Source organism: Clavelina lepadiformis, chromosome 2 (assembly GCF_947623445.1).
Source record: "Clavelina lepadiformis chromosome 2, kaClaLepa1.1, whole genome shotgun sequence".
NCBI classification, from domain to species: Eukaryota; Metazoa; Chordata; class Ascidiacea; order Aplousobranchia; family Clavelinidae; genus Clavelina; species Clavelina lepadiformis.
In genome coordinates, this window is record NC_135241.1 from 19159975 (window position 1) to 19187059 (window position 27085).

The 27085-nt window shown below is 34.7% G+C and overlaps 5 protein-coding genes across 8 annotated transcripts; 3 read left to right on the forward strand and 2 right to left on the reverse strand.

The window, feature by feature from the left end:
* The first annotated feature begins 533 nt into the window (after positions 1 to 533).
* LOC143445586 (uncharacterized) lies at positions 534 to 7279 on the forward strand. 2 transcript variants are annotated; one of them, XR_013113838.1, is made up of 17 exons: positions 534 to 1088; positions 1165 to 1254; positions 1351 to 1514; positions 1632 to 1756; positions 1838 to 1927; positions 2333 to 3007; positions 3302 to 3505; positions 3661 to 3883; positions 4012 to 4155; positions 4416 to 4509; positions 4597 to 4692; positions 4775 to 4839; positions 5035 to 5155; positions 5812 to 5998; positions 6089 to 6234; positions 6387 to 6517; positions 6747 to 6885. XR_013113838.1 is itself a non-coding variant. In XM_076944796.1 (16 exons), the coding sequence occupies exons 1-16, from the start codon at positions 1086 to 1088 to the stop codon at positions 6933 to 6935; spliced, it is 2616 nt and encodes an 871-aa protein (XP_076800911.1). In that variant the 5' UTR covers positions 720 to 1085; the 3' UTR covers positions 6936 to 7279. The 2 variants fall into 2 exon arrangements, 1 of the variants encoding a protein (XP_076800911.1); XM_076944796.1 differs by lacking the exon at positions 6387 to 6517 and having other exon boundaries at positions 720 to 1088; positions 6747 to 7279.
* On the reverse strand, positions 7202 to 9407 carry LOC143445588 (WD repeat domain-containing protein 83-like). The gene is made up of 6 exons (XM_076944797.1): positions 9267 to 9407; positions 9063 to 9170; positions 8319 to 8515; positions 8058 to 8237; positions 7770 to 7968; positions 7202 to 7692 (listed from the first exon to the last, which is right to left on the reverse strand). Exons 1-6 carry the CDS (start codon positions 9295 to 9297, stop codon positions 7421 to 7423), a joined length of 987 nt encoding a protein of 328 aa, XP_076800912.1. The 5' UTR covers positions 9298 to 9407; the 3' UTR covers positions 7202 to 7420.
* On the reverse strand, positions 9335 to 11306 carry LOC143445589 (mitochondrial inner membrane protease ATP23 homolog). Its single transcript, XM_076944798.1, has one exon. The coding sequence runs from the start codon at positions 11165 to 11167 to the stop codon at positions 10508 to 10510; it is 660 nt and encodes a 219-aa protein (XP_076800913.1). The 5' UTR covers positions 11168 to 11306; the 3' UTR covers positions 9335 to 10507.
* Positions 11307 to 11969: 663 nt separating this feature from the next.
* On the forward strand, positions 11970 to 20752 carry LOC143446651 (uncharacterized). 3 transcript variants are annotated; one of them, XM_076946390.1, is made up of 25 exons: positions 11970 to 12353; positions 12632 to 12818; positions 13096 to 13169; positions 13316 to 13398; positions 13652 to 13813; positions 14086 to 14228; positions 14442 to 14570; positions 14786 to 14946; positions 15124 to 15281; positions 15520 to 15627; positions 15786 to 15913; positions 16108 to 16154; positions 16236 to 16387; positions 16538 to 16637; positions 16879 to 17040; positions 17267 to 17413; positions 17482 to 17646; positions 17803 to 18057; positions 18173 to 18262; positions 18333 to 18435; positions 18554 to 18639; positions 19202 to 19267; positions 19404 to 19510; positions 19598 to 19747; positions 19834 to 20752. In XM_076946390.1, the coding sequence occupies exons 1-25, from the start codon at positions 12075 to 12077 to the stop codon at positions 19892 to 19894; spliced, it is 3303 nt and encodes a 1100-aa protein (XP_076802505.1). In that variant the 5' UTR covers positions 11970 to 12074; the 3' UTR covers positions 19895 to 20752. The 3 variants fall into 3 exon arrangements, with proteins under 3 accessions (XP_076802505.1, XP_076802506.1, XP_076802507.1); XM_076946391.1 differs by having other exon boundaries at positions 19467 to 19510; XM_076946392.1 differs by lacking the exon at positions 19202 to 19267 and having other exon boundaries at positions 19467 to 19510.
* Positions 20753 to 22167: 1415 nt separating this feature from the next.
* Positions 22168 to 23516, forward strand: LOC143446170 (glutathione S-transferase 1-like). Its single transcript, XM_076945692.1, has 4 exons — positions 22168 to 22508; positions 22658 to 22805; positions 22911 to 23046; positions 23167 to 23516. The coding sequence occupies exons 1-4, from the start codon at positions 22309 to 22311 to the stop codon at positions 23352 to 23354; spliced, it is 672 nt and encodes a 223-aa protein (XP_076801807.1). The 5' UTR covers positions 22168 to 22308; the 3' UTR covers positions 23355 to 23516.
* The last annotated feature ends 3569 nt before the right edge of the window (positions 23517 to 27085 follow it).

Genomic DNA, 27085 nt, shown 5'->3' on the forward strand with positions numbered 1-27085 from the left:
TTCAATAACTTTGGTAAACAAACGCCGGTGAAATAGTCACTTTGTGAATTTAGTCTAGGCTATCACATAGGCCTATATGTGATTGATTAAGTTACTTGACTAAATTTGTAATGATTTATGCTAGTCACAGTTATATTTTGATATGCAAATTGCTGCATGTTTGCAGTATCACCACTCTTAGTGAAAAATTTGGTACAGTACCGGTACTGAATGTAAACATGTATAACTAAACATGTAACCATTTCATTCGGTATGGATAACTGGTTGGCTATACCTCCAGGGGCCTGTGAGTTATGCATCAATTACTCATAAATTGCCTATTAAGTAGTAATTTTGAAATTTGGGGGGTCCGAGTGAATGGAATTATTGCACCTAGAGATCCGAAAGTAGGAACAAGTTTGTGACCACTATCACAGGTAATGTCACATTAAAGCTAGACGGTTAAATATGTGAAATACACATGGCATATGTGTGTCTTGCTATCATTTTTTTATTAAACAGAAAAAATATTTTACATGGTACTGAATACATACCATGTACATTTGAAGTTAGCAATTTTGTGCTTGAGAGTGAAGATTTGTCATGTTATGCTCCTGTAAATTGTACATCACTGGTGTACAATACCCCACAAGGGACTTGTCATATTTTTTAAAAACTTGTTTTGGTGTTTTATTCTATGCAGCCATTCATATGTATACCTGGTTAATTTTTTGGATCGAATTAACTTGTGTCGCAAATTATATCTGGTTTTCAACCGGTTTGGTGCAAAACATTGACTATATTTATGTGATCCAAAATGCAAGCTTTCTATCCAGGCTTATCAAATCACACCAATATGATTAGGTGCACACTGTTATATTTTAAAACTACATTTCTGATCTTTTAGGTTATGAAAGGTATGATATTAAAAACCTGTCTGTACTTCTTAGATTTGGCAATTAAAACCTTTAAATTAATCATTGTTTGTTGAAGTGGGATGCACCTCGCTATTTCAAATGGTGGTAATAAAAAAATGTTTGCGAACGAAAAAATTTAGTCAGAGATTGGTGGATAGCAGGACACAATAAGATACTTTTCAGTGAAAAATGGTATGTGTGAAATAGGCTATGTAAAATACCTGTTACAATAGAAACTATTAGTGCTGTGTTATTTATGTTGCATCAGAAACATCTGGAACCTGTTAGAAACCTTGCAATTCAAGTTAAAAAAGAAGTGGTAGAGGAAACAGTTCCTGCTTTGTCAACCACTGCTCAGGTACAACTTGCAAACTACATTGCAAATAAAGTCTATAATGTTCTCCACTTGTTTTCGTTCTATAACTTTTATCTTCTCAATTTATGTAATCTGTAGGCGTTAAGGGTGAAGCTTGAAAATATTGCCGAAGTTTTAGATAACTATCAAGTGGATTCGGTCCCAGAATATTGCATCGATGATTTGCAAGTGTTGGATGGGGCATCACTTTTAAAATTATTCACAAAATATGAACTCAGTAACAATGGAGTGTCACAATACAGGTGTTTTTGGATGCATGACATGAGTAATGTTATAAACTTTTATTGTTCTTGGTATTTTTGTTGTTTTGGTTTCTTTCACAAATTAAACGGAGTTTGTATTTCTTTGTACTTACTCAGGTGTCAAATTTCATCACATGACTGTGACAGAGTTTATGCTGGTCATGACCAGAAAGAATGCAGAGAAGTGATGATATCACATTTGCTCGAACATGTGAAAATGTACAGAGAGAAAGCAGCAAAATGTAAATTGTAACTATAGAGTTTTGCAGTAAATGTATCAAGGTATTGTGTCAAACAGTGGCAATAAACAAACATTATGGCAGATCCCCACTTCTACAAAAAGAAAAGACTGAAACCATGTCAGCCAATCATTGTAAAAAGTGAACCAGATTATTCTGATTATAATGATCCAGGTAACGATCTAATGGCTGTTTTCTTTTAATCAAATACACGTTTTTATCAGATATTATATATATATGTGATATAGTAGAATATTGTTGTTTGTTTAATTTCCCTTAACTCAAAGTTTGAGACAGTTCAAACTAATATAACAGGCCTTGGCATATGCCTATGTATATATATTATATGATACTGCATTGATATCATTTATGCCGATTTTGGTAATTCAAAGTAATTTACTCAGTCTGTTATGAATTGCTGGTGAATTTGCTCTACATGGTTTTCATGAAATACTGATATTTATTTACTCTAACATTGTTAAAAAAATTTAATCATATTTTCGTGTGTAATTTGTAATTAAGAGTACATTTATAAGAGAAAAAATTATTCAAATAACAATGAACTGATTTTTTTTATAGTTGCATCCCAACCATTGCCATCAAAACAACAGAATGCTTTTGCTTCCGCAAGTCTCATGAATCCCATTATAGCAAGGTTAACGACAGAGGTATCAAGGAGTAATATAGTAGCACTCAGCGACACCACAGACTTGCCAAACATTGACATACTTCCAGATATGGAAACTGAACGTCTTTTATCCATTCCTGATCCAAAGGAGGCTCTCATGAGTGCTGTGAGCTTGAAAAGAAACCAAAACACCAGCCAGAGTAGTTTGGATGATGCAAAAAAGAAGTCAATCAACACTCGGGGCAGTAGAAAGAAGATCATACAAGAGCGCAATAGAATTTTACACCAAAGACGCCAGGAGCGTATTCGTAAACATTTTTCAAACCAGCCCAGAGTTGTAATCCGTGATGTTGTGAAATCGCGCCTACCCCTAGAGCCAAAACCTGTTGAAAATCCTTTGCCTTTGCGAAATTATAGACCTATTAGGCCAAAGCCTGTAGACGGCTCAATACCAACGCCTCCCACTTCCAATCGATATGTTGAGAAAAAAGTCCCTCCTAGAAAAAGGAAAAAGTCATTCACTCATGTGAAACAGGTGAAGGCTAAAAAGGCGCCAAGTCGACCACCCCCACCACCGTCTTCCGAGGACAGCTCTTCTAGCGAGGATGATGGATCTTCCGAGCAAGGTATGTACTTTGACTCATATTGACATGTTGATACAGTTTGTGTTCTACTGTATATAAGAATTAGCCTTTTTACAAGTATTTATTTTCTAGCGCATTGCAATTATAATCGTTATATTTTAGAGACAGCTTGGTTGATAAACGAACAATATAAATTATTTGTTGAACTTTGCATGCTTTGAATTGGTTTAATTAATCTGTTGATGAATTCAATATTTTAAATTGCATTAACTTTTTGTTATGTGTTCTCGGATATTCCTTCATGAGTTATGTGAGTGATTCCAATTGTGCATGTAGATACTACAGACACAGATGAGAAACCAACAGGCAAATATTCTTTCCAGCTGCCCCGCAAGAAAACTCTAATGTCATCTTTACGTAACAACAGGGAACGTAGGCTGAGAATGATGAGGGCAGTACAAGGCCCTAAAATAAAAAAGGAAAAAGTGGATGTGGCAAAAATAAATACGCAAAACAGTGATAGCACCATTAAAACTGGAGGTTATTAATGAACTATATTATAACATAAATATTACTTACAAAAATGGTCTTTCTAGCTGGCTTGTTTAACGTTATGACCAAGATAAGAAATTTCCATTTGTACTTTTAAGTATTCTTGCACTTTTTTTAGTTGATTTTTGGGGTTTTGATTTTAGATAATTCTGAAATTCTGCAAGTACAGCCTGCAAAACTGGAGCCAAGTACGGAGCCATCAAGCAATTGTTTACCTTCATCATTAAAAGATCGCAAGCAATTTCCTCCAAAACGTCATCTACCAAGCATTCTTAGGCGAAATAAACCTAAGCCTTTGCATAAAAATGACAATATTGCAAGCATTCAAATAAAAGAATGCATGTCTTTGGCTACAGAAGAAATAATGTAAGGGTTCTGTCATACATTTTTGTTAGTGTTCAATTTTTCCTGGCTAAAGGTCTGTATAATATGTATTATATGTTATATTATATAATACTGTACATAGTTTTTAATTGACTGATGCGATCTGATAGGTCAACAAAAGGTGGCAATGACAGTTCATCAGTGGATGAAATAGTTGACGTGGTATCCAAATCTTCTCCAAAGCCATCACCATCATTACCCATAAGTCCTAATGAAAATGATTCAGATAGCACGTCATCTGAAGACATTGGCAGGTTTGTGGCAATGTTAACCTCACTGTGTTTATTCCATTTGAATATGTTTCTGTGTGAAGGAATTCTGATCTTTCAGAATTGTTCTAAATGTCTGCTACTAAATTTATTTTTCATCTAGCAATGTTAAAAGTGACAAAGGAATTGCAAAAGTCATGTGAATGATAAATAATTTTTGTTTTTGGCTTTGCTTCACACGCTTTAAGTTATAAAATTGAATATCAATAATGAACTACATCCACAAGTGCCAGTATTTGTTTCAGTGACAGTTCTTGTTGGTCCGATAAAGAGGATCCAATGGAAGTTAACCAGAAGTCATTTGTTTCAACAAGCAAAAAAAAATCTCCAAGGAAGCAGGTAAAACATGAAAACAATGGAAGAATTTATTTTGCTAATAAAATGTTGTTTGGACTTTTTGATTGTTCGGTATGTGTCTTCTTTCAGCACCTCACTGTGAAGGAAGACAAACTATTTGGGAAACCAACTTTGCGTGACATTTTAGAGGCCATAGACAATGATCATTGCTACACTGTGAAGAGAGTATGTTATAGTTCTGTTTAATATGTTAATATGTTTGATATATGTTCAAATTGAAAGTTTTGTTTTACTTAATAAATATCAGGAGATGGCTGTTGATCCTAAAGGTTTCATAAAGCTAATGACACCAAAGAATTCAGAGTCAAGCCAGTAAGTGTTGTGTTTGTGACACTTCAGTGTCACCGAGTTCATATTTTTTAAATTATTTTAAAGGTGATGTCCCATACAAAACTTGTAAATTGTTGACTCAATATTCTGGCAATGAATTGTTTATAAAATATATTAAAGTTTTAGAAAATTCAACCATGATTTTATTAACAGTTTGTTTTAACTTAACATTTGCAGAGTGGTATCTCAAGGCAAGCAGCAGATAAAAGTCCATACCCACAAACAGAAATCTGACGAATTTAAACTGAACGGTCCAAGTAGTAGAAAAATAGAACCGGCAACAGATCCAAAAATAAAGGTATGGTATTGCATTACAATGTGTTTCTGTCTTTAAGAACATGGCAAGTATAAAGTTGTGGTCATCTAAAGGTAAATGGACACAGTTAAAAGCTTGCCGACATTAATTTAGTTAATGTACCTTGACGTGCAACGTAGTAAAGCTACCTTCTACTTGCAACCAAGGTGTAACTACAAATGCTATTTGTAAATAACAGCAGTTAATAACACAGATATAAAATTTATCAATTTAAATATAATTAATACATTAACAATAATAATTGATAATGCAACCATGTTGTTATTGTCTTGCTTTGTTTGCATGTGGCATCAATACAAATTTAAAATACACTATACACATTGGTCTTATTTGATCGGGTCAAAGGTCATTCGGCCAATGACCTGAAGTGATGAGAAAACCCTCCCGAGTCAATTGAACTTGACACTGAGTGGTAATGGAGATATGATGAATCTCGGACGGATATATGAATGTGCATAATTGCTACTCGTGATTTGAAGACTCACAGCGATTCTGATCTCCTTAAAATCTATAGAAAGTCACTTTCAAACAAGACTTTTTGTTGTACACTACTGTCTATTGCAATGTCCATTATGCGCATCAATGTACATCATTCATCGTAATGGTTTCACTTGAATTGTAGTCCTTTTAATTGTTAGGCAAGGGCACTACAGTTGATAGCTGAGTTGCGGCACAGAAAACCAAAAGAAGTAATGGTGTGCACCGAGAGGATGATTGAAGATGGAGAATCGGCTTTTATCGTGCAAGATTTCTATACCTGTGAAATCTGCGGGAAAAGATTTACAGCACCAAACTCTCTCTATGGCCACTACCGGGGACATGCAGGTATATTTTTTGTTATATGTACCAGGTAATTGAAAGTTGTCTTAACTTCATTCGATCAAGAAATATTGGCTGTTTATCTTGAATTTCCAGGTATCAAACCGTACAAATGCCACGTCTGTGGTCAAACTTTCACTCGATCTCACAGCTTGAACTACCATGCAATGATTCATACGAACAGTGCAAGATTTGAGTGTTCTTACTGTGGAAGGAAGTTTCGCCACCCTACTCATTACAAGGTATATTCTTTTTTCTCAATGTTTTGTAAGCTTGGTAAAAACCGATCTTACATACCAGAACAAGTTTTAATTGCTGAGGTTCATGTGCACTTAACATAGAGCGTCAGAGCTATCTCAGCAAAACAACCGGATATTAAATACCTAGCTTTCAGAAAAGCTGTACGCCAGCAAGACACAGCCCAGAATCCAAGCCAACCTCAGCCATATCAGAGTACAATTGTTAAGAAATTTGAACAGTTTAGCAAGTTCTTGGTAAAAGAAAAGCACAAGCAGCTGTGTAATGGTAAGGGTTTAGACACTTCGTTTGTAATACAGTAGAAGCCACTTAATGTGACCATTAGGGAACCGAACAATTTTGGTCATAATACCCGAAACCTAGAAAATCCGGAATCATGTTAAAATGGTCATAAAAAGTGGCTGATCATATCCAATATCTAAGGTTATGAAGCAGGACTTCGATTGTATTGTTTAACCGTAAGAATTTTGATTATTTACCTTATGTATTATTACAGGAACACCTTCATCGACATACTGGGGAGGAGCCTTATCATTGCACAGACTGTCCTCGTCGTTTTAAGACTCGCAATACTTTCCGTCGTCACATGATCGCAAAACATAACAAAAAAATTACCCCAACGTTTGGACTTCCACTCAATTCAAGAATTGTGAAAACTATGCCTGCGTTTACAACAACTCTTTAATTGGACAGCTTACACTTATTGCGGTGCTTTATTTTTTCACTTCTCATCAACTTCGTCAATCAAATGACAATCAATCAAAAGTCCTTTTGAATCAAATCACTGTTTGCTTTACCCATAAAATGTTGAAATGATCACATTTATTTGATTTATTGCTACAAAGTTTTTGTTGTGTCAAGGATTTGCACTTGATGTTTTTGTACCTCAGCCTAGAATATGAGTAACTTGTGTGCGATTCTGTTATTCAGACAAACTGTCCACTATGTATGTTTAATGTCTATATGTGTTTTTTATTTTTCACGTAGTGCAAAGCACGAAGTGTGAATAAATAAAACAAAATAAACACATTCGGTAGTGTTTAAGGTCTAGCAGACAGCACTTTAATGTATTAAAATTGTGCAGTTAGTGGTATAGAATGGTAAAACCCAGATAACATCTTCTCTTGATGTTGCAGAAACACGAAAATGCTTGTTGTATGAACTAAAAGCTCAGCCGATGTCATCCGGTGGTTCATAATTTTCATCAGTGAAAAAGTAAATTTTATCCTCACAAGCAGCAATCATCAGGTTTTCTTCAGGATGCAAGGTCAGAGAATGTATCACTTTGTTTGGTCGAACAGCTACACGTTTCGTTATAGTTCCTTCAACTAAATCCCAAATGTAAATCAGACCATCTTCAGAACCACTTAATACATGGTCATCTTTATAGTTCAACCCACATTCAATCATGTATTTACTGTTCTTGTGTCCAGTGTATTCACCTACAAGAAAAAGATTTAAAAATTGCTTTATCTTGTGTCTTAATGTACTATTGCCACACAAATACTGTTTAACCTACCAAGCATTTCTCCAGTTGTCACATCAAGTAACCTCAAAGTGTTATCATGTGCAGAGCTTAAAATACATTGGCCATCTTTTGAAAACTTTGCACTGGTGACTGCTGATCCAATGAAGTCAGAAAACATGGTTCCTACACGCAGGTCATATCTGCGAACTTTTCCATCAATACTACTAGTAAGTATTTCGTGATCAGTCACCTAAATGGTTATGAATGTTACTCATTTGTTGGCATTTTCACAGCAGCACGGCTTTATGTTAACCATGCGTTAATCAGACTTTATTTTACCTGCAACGAACTTATGCTGTCTTTAGCTTCATCCAAGATCTGTATCGGAGATGACTTGCGTGATCGACAGTCCCAAGCTCGAACGGAAGAATCAACTGACCCAGACAAAATGACTGTTGATTCTTCATTGAATTCAACACAGTTAATTCTACCAGCATGTCCTCGAAATCGTCGTATGATCTTGGGAAAAATTTGTAGTTGACATTAAAATTTGCTTGGTATGCCTGCCAAAATCAACTTTTTTCAAAAGGTTTCTCCTACTTGGCCACTTCCAACATCCCAGTAGATGACTGTTTTGTCAGATCCACAGGATGCCAGCTGTGAGTTGTCATTTGAACCAGCTACATCTAAAACGTCGTATCCATGTCCCGTATATTTCTTTATCAACATTTGCTTCTTTGGATTCCACAGTTTGATTGTTTTATCATTGCCACAGGTTAAACAGTAATTTCCATCAACTGACAAAAAGGATTATGATTGTTTGATAAACAAAGTATACTTAGTGCTGGGGGAGCTGCGACAGCTTGCCAAGGGTGCTGGAAAATTTTTGTACTTAGTTTTGTATTTACCACACAAATCGTGGTTTATAAGAAAAGATATGTTACATAATAAAATGACTGCAGATCATGTTGAACAGAGTTAATATACTTTTTCGTAAAAAAGACAATCACTTTATGTGCGTTTATGAAAGCAATTCCACAATAGTTGGGAAATTTAAAGTGCCAATAAACTTTGGGTTGACTAGGGTGTTGTGAGCACACATAAGTTTTCAAAGAGCACAGAGAAAAAAAAGTTTTGGTAACTGCTCGTATGTCCTTTAAAAGTAGTTCACAACCTGAAGTCTACGAAGGTGGTCTGTTAGTTATACTTAAATTCCTTACAAATGGCCTATTAAGTAACAATTTTCTAGTCGGGGGGGGGGGGGGGGGGTCTACGAGAAAGGAATTATTGCAGCTAGAGATCCATAGGTAAAAAAAATTTCAGAACCACAGGCCTATAACTTACAATTATATCGCACGGCTCTGACAGCTCCCTGTTTGCAATCTATGGTGTACACCAATTGTTCTGGTAGTAAAGTCTTTTTTGTTGTATCATTCTTGTCAGTGCTTTCCTCTGCAAAACATTGAATGGAGATATATCATACAATGAAGTTATACCAAAATATTCTTCAGTATGAATATAGAAAACAGCAGTACTGGTAATTGATACCTTTGGAAGATGGCTTGTTATGTGGAAACATAGCAAATTAATTGCAGAGAGTTTTTAAGTCATATCACCTAAATAACATGTCTTAATACTTTGAAATGTAAAAATTTCAATTTAAAAAAAAAAGACCAAAACATTAACAGTTAAATAGTTACACCAGTGGTCGGCAAACTGTGGGCCACGACCCAAATGTATCCTGTAATCAAGTAAATGTGGGCTGAGTGATAGTTTCAGTGTTTTTATTCTAGTAGCCTGGTTAACTTGGAGCGCCACCAATCCACTTCTTGACGTTTTTTCCATCTTAAGTAAAGGTTAACTACAGCTATAAAGGCAAACATCTGGAAAACACAACCAGTAACCTCCAACTCACATAGTGTTAATTCTTACGTCATATTGAGAATGCGAGCCTGTTTTTATTTACAACGCTAATCCTTCACTACCCTACCACTTATTTTTACCAACTATGACTTAACAATAGCTGAATAATCCACAGTGAGTGTTCGAAGGATATCTAAGTGATACTTCAGTCAGTTAACAGTTACATACAGATGTTCAAGATTTATATTATCAATAACAATGAAACGATAAGTTCTGAAAAAACATGAAACCTGAATTTAATTTCATATCTCATAATTAAGATGTTAAATTTAGGGAAGTTAGACCTGACTGATATTGTCAGCTGGTGCGATTCCAACCCACGCTCACACAAACTAACGTACGTTTTAGTTTCAAGGCTATAGTACATCCGACCATTGGTGACGCGAATGTATTTTCATTTGTTAACTGTCTGTTAATTGCACGCTACTGTATATTGCTAAATCCTATTGAAAGCACAAAACTAGATTAAAAGTTAATTGAAGTTAACCTAATAGCTTCAACAAACAATGTATGCTGCAAAAAAGAGAAAAGCACATTGAAATTATTAGTTAGCTAGTAATATTTACTGCATTAGGCTAAGTATATTTCAAACGTGATGTTGGACCTTCACTTACAAATGAAGTGAAAATTCGGGCCATCGTAATAAAAGTTTGCCGACCACTGAACTACACAGTGTTAAGAACATTTTTATGAAAAAACCATCGAAAATCCATCATACATCAGCCAAGTATTAAAATACCAACTCAACCAACCAAACACCTCTATATTGCACTCCATTTAACACAGCGAAAAACTCAATTTACAACAAACTCAATAAGAAATGTTGAACAATACAACAATGTTGAAGTTGAACAATAATAATGAATTTAAACTTTGTATCTATGTCTGTTAAGATAAGCTTTGTATGACAATTCGGCCTGCTTTTTTGTTAATGGAATCCTATCAAATGGAGAGAAATCATTGTAGCAGGAGTAGAAAACTTCATTTAAGAGATCATATGACTGGTCAAGGCTCCAGGCTGGAAAAAGCGCACGAAAAGACCTCAGAGCAGCCTTTCGAACACATGTTTTGTGATAGGATTGAACAGCATTCAATGTAGATTCAATTACGTTTGAACCATACGTGCACTGTCCACTCAGTGACGCTGCTCGTATTTCACTGCACATTAAATGTTTTGGATTTGTATAAAAATCAACATTTGCTCTGCAATGGTCAAACGCATGGACAAGCTCATGGCTGAGAAGGGACTCCATTTGAGCAAATTTGTCAAAGTCCAAGTACACATCATCAAATTTATTTTGGCACAACACAACCTGATTATTTTCCGAATCAAATCCCCCAAATATGTTGAAGTTCGAATGACAATCTTCAATGCAAATGTGCTTATATGGATTTACTTTGCAACCAGCATCGGACATTGCTTCAATTAAAGTTCCTACAAATGGAGATTTGTGCTTTAAAGAAAGTATTTTGTTCACCATCTCTCTTGTTTTTCCAGTTTTGTCTTTCACATTTTCATGACGCATACTGCCTTCACCGGTGCTTGGCTTATGTGGCCTCTGACTCTGAATCTGAATGTTGCCTGAATTAATTTTCTTCTGGTATTTACTGTTAGAAGTTAGCCAACTGATTACTACAGGATATAGCCGCTATATGGACGAATTCTGAACAAATGAATGAAGATATTAACCATTAACAACCACAAACTGCCGCAAAATAACATTGTTTTCAAAATTGGTAGAGTCAAAAGCTCAAAGAATAAAAATTACATTAGAAGAGAAAAGTATTTTTGCAGATAGCTTAGCAACAGAATTATTCAATACGAACTTCAAAATATAATTTTTTATTCAATTATTGTTAAAACAGTTTAAATAATTTTCGAAAATGAGCGGATTTATTTGTTTATAAATTTTCATCATTTCTGGATTGCATAACAAACACTTTTGAAACAGCGTGTTTTAATAAATGCAGTTGGACAAACAAAACAGCGGTGATTTTAAAACTTGTAAGCTGTTTGACCTGTATGTCTCTTATAATTTGTGGTCAAACTGACAGAAAATGGATATGAAAATCTTGCTACTTGATTATAAGTTGTATATAGATAGCAACTTGGCACAAAGAAGTTTGTTAAGTTTTTTGGGTGCTGTGTAAAATCGCAATGCTGTTTAGCAGTAAGTGGTAGGTTAGCCTGTTCTGTTGCCAGGTGGTATCGTAGTGTTTGTGTATGGACTTTAGATCATAGATTTTGGTTAGTTATGTTAAGGTTTCATGTTTTTTTGTAGGTACTAGCCTTTTTAATGCCAATGTTATTTCACTTATTACAGCTAACCATACTAAACCATAGGATTAGGTTATTTGCAAATTAGAAATAAGTCAGCCAACAGTGTATGCAAGAATTATAAATTTTGAATGTAGTTATCAGTTACTGATAAAATGTCCAGCCGAAGGCATCATTATGACTCATCTTCTAGTGAAAGTTCTTTTCAAAACACATCCTTGGCCAATCGCCGTCGCTTACCTTCACCACCACCAAGTGGAATATTAAGAAATCCCGCTCGTCATGTCACTATTGTCGACCCTGGTACAATTGGCAGGCGTGTTGATAGAATTGCTGACAATTTGGAAGACACAACAAGGAATTTGAGGAATGTTGATTCAAAACTTTCCGATTTTAAAGACTTGCACGACGATTCAATGTCAGCATTAACAAAGGTTAAGAAAAGTTTTGCGTTTTTTAATGATCAACATGCTCACTAATTTTGCATCCTCCCTGCTTCTTTATTAATGGAGCATCTCAAATTTACATATATAAGAGGCTGCAGTTTACACTACTGAAGTGTTATTGAAATGTTTTCTCTGCATGGACATCTTTTATAGTTATACCGATTAATTTTTAGCATAATTAAATGCAACAAAGTACAAACAAACAAGACCTAGGAAACCATCTATTTTAATATTTAAAGAAAATTTAAGTGGTTTTTTTCATTTAGTTACAAGAAGATTTAGAAGGTTCTCTTCATCGACTAAGGAATACGAGAGAAAAGCGATCCACGCGGGATGCTCGAAGCTTGCACGAAAGTGATCTTCACACGAGGAGGTCGGCATCAACTAGTCGAATTAGTGGACGTCGATCACCAGCAAAGGATTATGAGAGTGATATCACCGATTACACAGCAGGTTAAACAGTTAGAAAACTACTACCCGATTTTGCTTGTTGTTTAAATAATTGGAAAAGAATCCAGAGTTTTAAGAAATTCATCCTGGTTTTCTGGATCACTTCCGCAAATTATTTTATTGGTTCCTTGTGTTATTGCTGAGCTATCTCAAAATAACCTAAAGCCATAACCAAAAAGATTTTCCTTTTTGGTCTAAGTAATAACCTAGCGCTATATTCTAAAAACATTATACAACTTCATTGGAAGTAGGTTTATCAAAATAGCCTGCATTGTTTTAGCTCGAACACAGCATCGCCCGTCCAGTAGTTTGGGATTATCTTCCAGAAGACAACACAGGAATTATTCTTCTTCAGTGAGTAGTTTTTGACTTACTTTTACCCAATGTTACCTCTTATTTTATACTTGTTTAGTAACATGTCTGTGAAATTATATCATACTTAGGTAAAAATGTAGTTTGAAAATTTGTGGTATTAATGTGTGAATCTTATTTTAATCCAGGTTCATGAGAAAATTCATGATTTATCAGCAAATCAGGCAAGACTGGAGCAAGATTTAGGTGACGAAATTTCAAGAAGGCTAAAGTAATTTCCACTAAATTATGTTCATAGTGTTCTTCCGTTGCTTTTCATTTGTAGGGTTTTTGAATACCTTATATTGCTTTTGGAATTGCTTTTCAAACAGATATATGTCACTCGATACTGGTTTACAGTCAAAACACTGTTATTTTATTTGGTAGCAGTTATGTCATTGTTATGAATAAGTAGCAGCAAAATTTGTCATAAAAATGTGGTTGTATAATTAATTTAATTAATATTCATACATCATGTGTTTTAGATCAGACCGTTCGTTGAGCGAGAGCATGAAAGGGGACAGTGCAACTGACAGAGTGGAAAGAAGATTGAAAGAAATTGAGCGTGGCATGGCAGTCGAACGAAATACTGCTGCCCAGCTTGCCAGCGATGTGGCAAAGGATGTTTTGCATAGGAGCCAGTCCAAGTAAGTCCAGTATTGCCTACTTCATTAAAAAGGGGTTTTTGATTTTTTTAGTTTTTATGATTTTCCACTTAAAAACCTTAAAATAAAGTTTCTGGTATTAATTTAAGGTTTCTTTTTGGTGACTGGTTACCAGCTAATCTGATACCAAATGAAAGTTTTGACATTGTCCTATGACAAGATAACTATATTGTATATGTTGGCACAAAATTCAGTAAATGCATATTTTGTTTTAGTATATCTCGAGTACCAAAGTAAAGTAACAGTATTTTTAGATTTCAAGAAGAAGATGTAGTGAATCGAAATCGGATGTTACAACTTGAATCTGGAAAACGTGCTCTTGAAGGTGAACTGGATTCAACACGAAGGCGCTTAGAGCAGTCAGAGGGCGGAAGAGAGGCTCTAATGACACAAATAGGTACCGGAATATGTGTAATGTGTTGCGTTTAATTTTAAAAGTAACTTTCAGGGCTTAAATGAGTTACACTTTTACCTTGCAAATTGCAATAACATAGCTGGTCGAGCCCTGGTCTGCATAAAGTGATGCTATGAATGGAATGAATTACCTTAGTCAACTAAATGAATTGCTTTACTCATTTCCTGTTTTTAAAATTGTGTAATTTATTGCCAGCGGAATTGCGAAGTATGATCAATAGATCGGACAAAGACAGAGCTAACCTACAACACAAGGTGGAGCAGTATGAAGTACTTCAGAAAGCAAAACTTGAGCGTGAAGCTGAAAATAGACACAAACTAGCAGGTACTGAGTAACCCTTTTGTATTAATAATCCGATGTTTTAAGTTCTTGAAGGATTAAAATAATTTGTCTGCTTGTGCAAACTTTCATCGCAAGCCACGTTGATGAACAAACTTTGTGTTTATTTATTGTTATAAAAATATATATCCAAGACAATCGAATGGAAGTGTAACAGTAAATTTATTAATGTAAAATTATTATTGTTGCTGTTTATACAGAGTCACAAAAGCAAGAACATGAACGCTTGCGACAAGAAAATGAAATTGAGCAATTACGAACAGCTCTGAAGAGATCTGCTGGAGTTGTTCAGCTTGATGAAGCACGAAGAGATCTTGAAAAAAGTGAAAGACAAAGACAACATTTATCAGACCATATTGAGGTTATATTTGCTTATGTTTTTGTTGTTTTTATAGTAATTCACACTTTTATAAGCGAACTTGGTTTCTTTAACTTAATTAAAGTCTTAATTACCACTTTTGTATAAACTAATGCACCGCATAAGGGTTATACTGATATTTTATTTTTAAAGTTTTTAATTTTTTTTATTCCATTCTAGGTATTGACAAAAGATCTTGAAAAGAAAGAACAAGCTCATGCTCGTATTTTGAACCAACATCAAGACCTTCAACATCAGTATGACGAGTCCGAGAGGGACAAAGACCGATTATACAACCAACTTGAAGATGCTCTTAGGAAACTTAAGGAACTTACAAGGTATTTCTTAAAAAAAAATATTTTTTATTTTAAAAAATAAGACCTTAATTTATTTATGTAAAATAAGGTCTTACAGCGTCTTCAAAATTTGTTTTAAATATAAATTTTTCCATGGATGGATGATTGTGGTGTTGTTTTTATTTATAATTATTATTTATTTATATTATATTTATTTATTTTGATTCTATTTATATTTTTCTGACCACCCCCAATTTATATGGTATGTTTTCGTTTTCAGAGATTCCGAAAAATATGCAAGCGCATTTGTCAAAGTTGAACAATCAAAAAATGAATGTGAAAGAGAAAGAGAAGAAATAAGGAACGCTGCTCAGGACACAATAAGACAGTAAAGCCACAATTAGTATACTGTATCAATTTATAAAATACTAAACTATGTTAGTATTCACTTAGATTTGCTGTAGCATATGTTAATTTTCCTTAATGAAAAGCAATGTTGTCATAAGCATCTAGAACTTTATTTTAAACAAGTTATGACCTTTTTAGATGGAAAGCGAAGTGCCGTAAACAAGAGAAGGAGAATGAAAGATTACAGGACACAATTGATCAGCTCAACTCTAAGAATGAAGAAATTGTGAAGGAGAACATAACAGGAAAAACCCAAGCAAATAATGGTACAGTTTATGGTTTTGGATGGAAGAGGAATTAATTTTACAAAAGAAATAACATTGTCAGACATTGTAAAATCATTTGCACAATTAATCGATTTTGGATATTATCTTAATCATTCAAATTATTTGGTGAGAAGATCATGCGGTTTTGCAATATTTTTGCTGGTGTAATACAAATGTCATTTATACTTTCATAGCTTTTCAACAAGTTGAAAATTTACGTAAAGAAATGGACGACTTGATTGTAAGTAAAAATGAAAAATGCAGTCCTTGAAATGCTTCCACTTTCAAGATAAGAACTTTAATGATACAGTTATGTGTATAGGCAAAGCGTGCAAATGCAGAAGAGAAGTTAAATCGTCGTGATAATGAGATCGAACAGATCTCTGAAGAGAAAAGAATGCTTTTGCAGCAGATGAAAGACTCATCTTTGAAATCAGAAAGATTGGAAGGAAAACTGCAAGAAGCCGTCAGCAAGTAAATTAACAACAACTTTATAATTTTTGTTAGATTAAAAATTTTTCCAGAATCTTGATAACATTTCACAAAACGTCTGTAACTGTGTATTAGTATTTGGTAGACTTTGTAATAGGCAATGAATTGAATTTAGAAAAAATATTCCAATAGATTAACTGCTGCAAACAACAAAGTGAGCCAGTGTGAGGCTGAAATTAAAGGGGCTCAGTCAATGTACGACACCTCAAAACAACAAACTGCTGACTTGCAAGTAAAATGACATAGATATCATATAAAGTGGTGGCATGGGATTTGCTTTCTTACTGTTGTCTTTATACATTAAAATGCATTGTTTGTACAGTTGTATCATTGCTCTTTGTTGTTACTTAAATGTTGGAGATAGCAGTGAAACCATATGTCACCGTATGCGTGACCTGATGATATGATTTGTACATACAATTTACAATGACCTAAATTAAACTTGTCACTCATAATTACTGATTTTATCTTAGCGGGAAATACGAGAGCTGAAATTGCAAAACAGCCAGCTTGACGCAAGGTTATCATCTGCACAAAGTGAGCATAAAAACGCAGTGAGATCGTTTGAAGACGCTGAGAAGCAAATGCAAGCAATGAAGATAGAAGTTAATGCTGTGCACAAGCAACTACAAATTGTAAGTTTTCCATGTAAGATTATTATATAGAAAAGTAATGGATTTGTTCAAAATTGTTTGTATGTTCAAGCTTTTATATGATGACTAGAATTATTTGTGGAATTACGTTCGTTTTCCAATGTAATGCATTTTACTTCGCTTACGCAAGCATAGTTATCTTAATTAATCTAAACAATGATATGGAGCCAAAGTTAATTTTCCATTTAATTCGATCTTAATGTTGCAGGAGAGAGAAACTCACAAGAAGGAATTGAAGGATCTACATTCAGACATTCACGCCGGAGAGGTCCAGAAGATGGATGCTGTCCAGAGAGTAAGCAAGAAAGCAGATGAAGAAAGATCATTCCTGGAAGGAGAAATCCACAGAGTCAATGTGAGTCATTACCTGGACATGCCACAAATCACTTCAAACACATATACGCATGTTATAAATGCTTTCAGATGGAAATGAACGAAACAAAAGCAACAAACAGAGAGTCACAGAAACTTCTGCAAAAAGCAAAAGATGAGTTGAACATCATGGAAAGTGAAACAAATCGATTGGAAGCAGAAATCAAAACATGGAAAGAGAAATACAAAATTGTAAAGTCAACTTATGAAAATAAGGTAAAACTTTTTATTTTATTTCATATTTTTGATAGATGTAATAACATGACATGTAACCTACATATCTATAAATCATTAATTAACAAATTGATAAGCACTTTTCAGCTTTGATGTAGTACTTACAGCATTCTCATCAATAAGTATTTCACTGATTAGTGTACAGAGGCCGGCAGTGAGAAGGAACGTCTGAAGAAAGCAGAAGACGAGCTGCTCTGGTCCCGTGACCGTGTCCGGAGATTAGAACAGGAAATTGAAACCGCCAACAACGCTCTCTCACAGGATGTTGCTCATCTCGAAGCTGCGGTCGGTTTAAGTCCAGAAGACAATACACTGCTCTCTGTGCTGTCTGATTCATTTGCCAGAAAGTCTTCATCTAAATCAGATGGTCAAGCATGGATCATTGTACTTAGGGTAATGCAGCCGTTTTTAAATTCCGAATTTACCTCAAGATAAGTTTGTTAGAGGTTAGCATCAATTAGAAATTTTTCAACTTTATTTGAAATTTTTATTGCTTTTCTGATTGAAGAGAAAACTAGACACCATTAAGAAAGAATTGTCTGCTAAGATGGATCATCGCACAAAAGCAATTGATGAATTAAGCAGACAAAAGCAACAGGTCGGTTCAGAAACATTAAATTAGAGTTATCAAATTTATTCTTCTTTACATGGCCGTAAACTTTTAACAGATGAAGGAGATGTGTAAAAATATAGAGGATGATCGTCGTCAGTTGATGTCGGAAGTTACCGAGCAAAATAAACTGGTTGACTCTTTAAGTCGAGAAAAAACTTGTAAGCATAAAAATATGCCTTTACATAAAAATCCAAATTATAATCACAGTTAAATTACAGTTCACAGCTAAAATTTCGAAAATTCCTGGTGAATTTGTTAATTTATGCATTTCTACAGCTTTGTTGCTTGAAAACAAAGAAGCCAGAATGATAGTACACGACCTTGAGGATAGAGTTGCAAACTTAACTGTGGAAGTTGGGAATGTAAGTCCTTCAGTCATTTAATAGAAAGTTCGCGCCACTTGAATGTCCATTTCATCACCAACTAACACATTTAATTCCAACCTAATCAAATGAAGAAGTTGTTTGCTGTATTTTATGTAAATACTAAAGCTTTAGTTAGTTTTGCACTTTTTGCGCAGAAGGCATGTTACAATTTTTAGCACACGTCCTAATTCGCATGCCATCACCCACCAAAGATTATATTCCAATAGGAGCTTGTTGATATTACAACATGATAGAAGCTGATATTCAAAATTTATAGGTTATATGTTAATGTCAAAGTGCTTGCCAATTATTATCAACCTTATGTATGTAATGCTGCCTAGACCATCCCTAGTAACTCTGGTAAAGATAACTTGAATTTAACTAAGCTTTATGATTAATGATGAAATTTCACTATGTTAGTACAGAAATTTCTCTGAAATAGTCCATTAGTTCAACATTACCAAAAAGCGCAAAACACACCATTTTGACATTCACTTAACTTCGTGTTGTTGTTTGCGAATGTTGCGTAATCACTAACATGAATCGGTGTGATTTCAAGAGCAAAGTGCGTCTGCAGGAAACCTTGCTGTCGGAAGCATCAAAAGTACCCGTGTTTGATTTGGAGGTAGCTTTAATGTTTATTTTAATTCCTCACTTAATCACAACGATTTGTAGTGTGTAGTCTGTTAAGCTTGTAGAGTGCAATAATGGTAGATCGTGCATGATTGTTTGTCATTTTTTGCGTGTTTGTTAATTGCCAGTGTCTGTATGGAATGTTTGTGAGTGGAATATCCGGTTTTTATAAATTTGACAACAAAATTCAGGAATCACGCAAAGAACGGGAGAAGATTCAACAGCGCTACGTCAAGTAGGTTCACCATTTATTAAGGCACAAATCTTTCCTAATTTGATATTTTACCATAAACTCATACATTTCGTGTCGTCTAACGCTCAGATACAAGGACACAATCGATTCCCTTCAAGCTGATTTGGAGGAATCTCGAAGCAGGGCAAGACAGAGAGAAGCGCTCAGGCTCTCATCAGGGAGATCCCCATCACCGATAAAACGAGTAACCATTTCCGATACTTCTCCGATTATACACGGGTAGGCGAGTTTGTAACTGTTGTTATTTGACTTTGCTAAAATTGCGTACTAGACAACATGCAGAAACTTTTTTTGGTCCGTTTCAGTTATTCTGACGTTCGTCCGCGCAGTTCTTCACCGAAGCAAGTTCCCGAGAAAGACCGATAAAAGTTTCGACGTCCATTAAAAGGGGCCTGTGTCGGATAAAAGTTCCAAACTTATTTCTTCGAGTTTTTAACTGTTCTTTCGCCGAAGGCGTTTAAGAATTTTTCTCGTTATGTAATAATTTCTGTGTGTTTTGTGAAGATAAAAACAGTTCGAGGTCAAGTTTTGCTTTATCAGTGCTGCAAATGGTGCTTACTTTGAGTGAGTGTTATTAACCTACTTACTACGTTCCTTTAGTGTGGATTGTCATGTATATGTAGTTCATTTTAAGTTTATAAAGCTAATTGTAGAGGCCATTACACCACATTGTTAATTGCATCTCTTAACGAGATGAATTGTAGCGCCCAATGAATACCTCACACTAAGCCACGACACAATTTGAAACGAAGAATATTTAAATAGTTTGCCGTAGATTTTTTTTATATTTAATGCGTTTGACACAATTTTTAATGCAAAGTTATTGTTCACAAAATGCAAGTAATTTCTTTACAGAGTAGTGTCTTATATGTCATACAGTATAATGCTTTTTGTTCCTACTGTTATTGTCTTACTTAACATAACTTTATTAACGTGCTTGTGCCAACGTATTTGCTTCAGGACGTTTTTGCACTCAGATTCAACGAAGCTTTTTATAATGTTTTTATTGAATATTGGGATTTTAAGCTTACTCAACCAACCTTCTTCCGACCGTGTTTATTCCTACCTAAAAGTATTAACAATGTTATTTCATCGTCATTTCTAATACTTTTAATGTTGTTATTATCATGTAGTTTACTGTGCTTTGTGTGACATGTGTTAGAGAAAGAGAGATTTATACTCGCGAAGCAAATTTTATTTGGAAAATAAAGATTATAATTTATATACGCTTTGTACTAATATGTGTAGATACGAACGTTTTAACCTGACCTGTTGCCATTAATAGCTCAGGGTAAGAAAAACAACGTTCAAAACGAGTTCCAACCTGTCAAAAAGTAAGTCCCGTTTTTGAAATCATTTGTTGCAAAATGATAAAACGGATTTCTCTCATTAGCCCGCTGTGTGATGAGATGTTTGAAAAATAGGCCACTCATTCAGTTAGAACTAACAACTTAGTAGTAAAAAGTCTCAAGTGCTTCTTGTAATTATGGCGTAAATGTTTAAGTTTGTTGTTATAAGAAGCCATGGTTTTGTCTCAAGTGGGATTACCACAAATTTGATCGACCGGAAGGGCTTTCAACAATTTTAGCCTTAACATTTGTTTGTGATCTGTTATCACTTATCGTCTTATCAGATATTAGGTAGACGTTTATGTTTCAGAAATGTACAGCTTAGAACTGGAAATTTTAAACTTTGAGGAAAGTTTTGCGAATCTTTTAGAGTCGTCTATCGATTACAATTTTTTCAAGGTTTGATATAAAATCATTTAAATTGTCACGGCTAATCGTTTGTAAATCAAGTTGACTCAAATCTAAAATACTGCAATCATGGCAAATATGAGACGAGTCAGCAACAAATATAATTAACGATTTCTCGCAAATACAAAAAAAGATTCGGCTATTTTCATGGCCGTCTTGTTTATTTTTTTAAAACCGCCTTGTCACTCCCACCATAAAAATCTTATTGTTTTCCGAGTGACAATAATCGCTTGCTATCCCATCATTTTATTTGGTTCAATTTGATTGTAATAATGTCATCGTGACAACGGTTTTTTATAAAAAGTGGCATGACTAAAAAGCTTTTTCAAATTAGTGTGCGAAGTGTGAAAGAATCGATTAATAATAAAGATAAGTAGGCTAATCAACTGCATTGCAACACTTTCTAGGCAACAATGACTTGCAAATTCAATGAAACCTCATAGCGTATTTGTTTGGCCTTATATTAAAGCACTACAATTTTGCGCTTTGTAAACCGTAGATATCTACTTCACCCATTATCACGTGATTAGAAGTTACGGCAGAACATTTTAAAACGGACAATGAACTTTGCGTATTTTTTTGTAAAACGTAACATGTCATGCTGTATCATATGCTATGCTGTACTTTTCATTTATTTTAAAGAAAAACTACGAATGCCAGGTCATGTTCTTTTAATTAAATCAAATTTAAACGGATCAAATCTATATTGAACTTAGCCCAGGGCTGCGCTCCTATCTATAGCAATAATGCAACGTCATACATAATGTGCATATTTTTATCAGAACGTGTACCATAAGACAAGCATGCCCTCACTAGTGTATATAATGAAACGTAAAGGTCTCGAAGTGTTCGTAAAAGTTATTATGCAATAGTTAGTCGAAGTAATTTTGTAAAATTTACAGCGCTTCGTTGTTCAAGCGTTTGAATGCTGTGATTTAGAAGCTCGTTTCAAGGCTTTTCACGGAGCAATTTTGTTTTATTGAAGATTTTACTTTCAAGTAATCAACAATTTATTTTAGCAAAATGGTCCTCCAGCTTTATACGTTAAATTTAAGTCCACCCTGTCGTGCTGTTATAATGACCCTGAAAGCGTTGGGGCTTGAATTCGAGGAGAAGGCCGTTGACGTCACAAAGGGGGAACAATTAACCCCGGAATATCTTGCTCTTAATCCAAGAGGAAAAATTCCTTTTCTCAAAGATTGTGACTTTTTAATTGGAGAAAGGTTATTAATACTAATATATACGCCTACCTTGTGTGTTTGTATTAAAGCGAATTAAATTAGTTAAAGTTGTTAATACCTTGCAGCTGTCGTCTTAATACATAAATAGCATTCAGAATATTCCATTACAATAAATGTGAACAATTTTATAGCCGAGCAATTTCCTGTTATCTCTGTAACAAATATGAGAAGAAGAATGGTGGCAATCTTTTGTTTCCTACTGACCCGGAACAAAGGGGAATGGTAGATCAGTTTTTATACATCAGTGAATGCACGTACGCTTGTGTTGCATCTTATGTGGTAAGTCTGCAGCGGCAGTGCATTCTAAATATAACCTACTTTGCACTTTCCCACACAATTAAGAAAATCAAAATGTGGTTAAGATTAGTATTAAAAAATGTTTAGAACATCGCTGGAGTATTTTTTGGGAACGGCACAACTCAGAAAGACAAAATTCCTGAAGTGAAAAAGGTACTTGATCTTTACGAAAAGTATCTTTCAAAGTCAACTTTCATTGCAGGAGAAAACCTTACAATCGCAGGTTTGAGAATCAGCGCGCTTTATATACAAACTCGCACAGCATCTTGTTAAAATAGGCTACCGCATAACAAATGTTTTCTTAAACAACATTCAAATTCTTTCATTTGTCATGATGATTTAGATTTCCACATGTCTTCGTCCCTGCTATTACTGGATTTGACTGATTACAACGACTTCGATGATTATCCCAAGACTTCAGCTTGGCTGGCTAAAATCAAGGCACTTCCTTACTTCGATGCATGCAACAAAAACGGAATGAAGACATTTAAGAATGCATATCAGATGGCAGTGAAAAGGAATAGTAAATGAAGTTAATTAGGGAGCATGACTTATTGAAGCACTCGAGTTGGCATTTATTAATTACTAATAATATTGCACCGTAATTATAAATCTTTGTGTAAAGCTGTTGCTGCTTATCGTTCAATGTTTTGACGTTGCCATATGTTGAATAAATATTCGAAACAATTGCTATTCAGTGCGAAAACGGTTTGTTCTAGTACTTATTTTTTAGTGAAACATATGCGTCAAATATAAATACAAACTCTATTAACACATACATTAACCGTTTTTTCCAAAGTATTAAACTTTGCATTTGTAGAACTTGATTACCGATAGTTATGTGCACGTGACTTAGAAGCTGGCCCCTTACTTAGAAAATCTAATTAGATTGTAGAATCAGTAAAAGAATGAGTTAATTTGCGTCATACATGTCACCAGTTGTTTCCTTGATCTTGCTGATTGAGTCAGCATTGCAGCTATTGAGTTTGACAGGTTACAAGTTATAGGCTACTGTTGCTGTCTGCAATCTACATCGTGGCTGACTCTCTGCAATTGACTCTTTTCTCTAATTGATTCATCCTTCAAAGGTAGAATAAGAAATTAAAAAACACAACGAACCTGCTTCAAGGCAGGAACGCGTGCTGCACTTCTTTGCAGTTAAAGCGTTTTAATAAACGAGATTTTAAGTCGTGCAAAGACTTTTTTAGTCTGAGAAAAAAAACTGTAATACTTAACAATCAACCTGCAAACAAAATAAAAAGATCTAAGTTATAAAAGGCTTATTAACATGCCGCTGAAAAGTTTTATGACAGAGACGGTTTTCAATAAAAGCGATTTAGGCCTACTCTTATTTCACAATATAAATAGGCTACTACACATATGCGTGCAAGTTCGGAAGCGGATTCTTTCTGAGCAATTCTGCGACAGAACCCATATATTTTTAAATTTTAAAAAGGCTGCTGTTTGTTTTTTAGAAGCATTTATGAATTACAAACAACGTTTTTAAAGTTTAATACATCACTATATTTATTGTCAGGCCAAGTCGTTTGAAAATAACTCGACTTTGCTGAAATCTAAACCCTGCAATTATTCTACGAATCTACGGTATACGACTTTTTGACAACTAGCAGTATAGCCTATACATTATTTTAGATCAGTTTGTGTCGTAGCGTTTATCTTCGCCCTTGACTGCGCTGGAGAGCGACAAGAATGCTAATCTTGCTATAGCAAAACATAACAAGAAACATGCTCACCAACCACCAACGAACGCGAAAAAAACGGCAAAGACCCAGAAGCTTGAATCGTGTTAACTATACAGTGCCAAGTGGCGCTATAACCATGGAAAGTTAGCACGGTCTTAAAACAAACCCAAAAAGTAATTACGTTGACAGAAAAACTAAAACAAAACTTTAACTGAAACAAAAAACACAGAAAGAAAATCGCAAGAATACCAATAGTTAAATCGAAAAAAAACGGTGGCAACGAAGAGAACATGCTTGCGAGGATTTGCTGATGCGTACATGGATAGGTAAAATAAAGTCCAACTAAGAGAAACCCTATCCTATAGGGATCAAAATTCCGTTTCTGCGCCCAGGGTGAGGGCATGGTATCAGTTTAATTACAAATGTGTTGTATTGTTGCTGTATATTTGCAATGTAAGTTTTCAATGGCCAAAGTGAAGTCGTGATCAGTATTATTCAGTGTGTGTATTAAAAGCATATGGTTAAAGAAAGGAAATTCTTACATCCTATGTGTTTCTACGTCGTTTATATAGTTTCTCAATTTTACTGGTGTTTTTAATATAAACGCGATCTCCTGGTCGATCTGACAGTTCGCACGTCTTCCCATTCCATATGTGGAAGCGTAAATAATTAATTAAACGGTAGGCCTATCATCCCTATTAGCCTAAGGCAGGCTAAATCAAACATCGCAGTGTTTTGAACGTTTAGTATGCAAGTATATTCTCCGGGATGTATTCTAGTCTTTAGTGGAATTGGAATCAACCGCGATGTTAATACAATTAACATTAATATAGACAAGTCTTAGCTAGCGCAAAAATATTAGAACTGGTTGCGGAAGATCTCCCAACCGAGATGAGACTTAGGCCTATTCACAAAGTCAGATTAGTGCCAGCTCTAACCTTGTATAACCATGACGTTTAGTCAACTGCGTAATGCACTTTACCACGAATAAAATCAACTATTTCTGGTTACAATTGCAAGCATGATAGAAAAGTCAGCCGTAAGCTTAAGCGCACCTGCGCATAGACGTTTACACGCGAATTCAAAAACGGCTTCAACTCTTCGCTTTTTCAATACGATGTTGTTTATTATAATTTTCTTCAAAATTGGGTTGTTGCTCTCACGATATGAATATAGGTCATACAGTCAGTTTAAAGTATAGTTACGTCACAAGTCAAACCTGCTTGCTGTCTGTCATCTTATTTGGTCCAATATAATGTCATGGTATCGTGACATCGGTTTATTATGAAAAGCGCTACAACTAGAAAACTATTTTACATTAGCATACAAGATACAAAAGAATCGCGGTTTGGCAGTAACAAAAATCAAGTAATTAACTCAATTTTCAACAAATTTTTCGACAACACTGACTTGCAAATAGAGCAAGATTTTATATCTTATTTTTGTAACATTGTATTAGGTTGCTACAACGTTGCGCTTTGTACATTAAACCACAAATATTTGCATCACCCATTATCACGTGATCGGAAATTGTAACAAAGAAGATTATACATATAATGCCCTTTTCGTAAAACGCAATCTGTTATGCTGTTTTATGTTGCCAGAAAATTCAATTCGAAACAGACTCATAGTTGCCAGGTTATGTTATTTAAATCCAACTAAATCTAAATCAATCAAATTTTGTATTAAGCTTAACCCATTCCTTTATGCAAGAATAACGCAGTAGCCTATATATGTAATGTGTATGTTTTGATGAGAACTTATGTCATAAGATCAATTTACTGCTACAAGTTGAGCAAAATGGTCCTCCAACTTTATACGTTGAACATAAGTCCACCCTGTCGTGCATGAGAAGCATGAGACTGGGCTTTTGATAGACCTTTAACCGACAGTTTTTTTCACGATGCTTGGGTTTTTGCATCAGTGGGAACGAAGACCTATATACCTGAAAATTGGGTCGGTTGCCAAGAAAATAATTAAAATGCAAAAGCAGTAAAACGACTTTGCATAATGGAGGTGTTTCCTTGGTCAAGCTGATTGTTGGGAAGTATAAGCTGTAGCCTACCCAGCAAGTATCACACATGAATTTAACGCCCTTCGTTAAAGTTAGAGAACGTTAAAGTAAGTTACACTGAAACAAGGTCGTCGTGGAGCAGATTTGCCATGCTCTAATAAGTAGGCATTGAGTCCTCGCGTTCCCATTTGATTGAGTTTAAATTTAACAATAAACTATACTCCTATTTGAGATTGTTTACGAAACAACGACACTCAAAGACCATGTCTTCAGCACGTACATTTCACAAGCTAAGAAAGTCAAACATTCGGTAGCTAGTTTCTTGGTAAATTTAAAGTTAGAATGTTGTTGAATTAATGGGTTGAAGTGTTTTTGTGCTTGGTTATATAATTCTCGAGCACAGCAAAGGAGTTGTCAACATATTTTAAGAAGGCCAATATCTTTAAATTTTTGTCATATGATATTTAAACTCTTATTTTCAATATGAAGTAGGATAAAATTTAGCTAACATTGGACCAATAAGGGTAACCCATAGCCACTCCTTC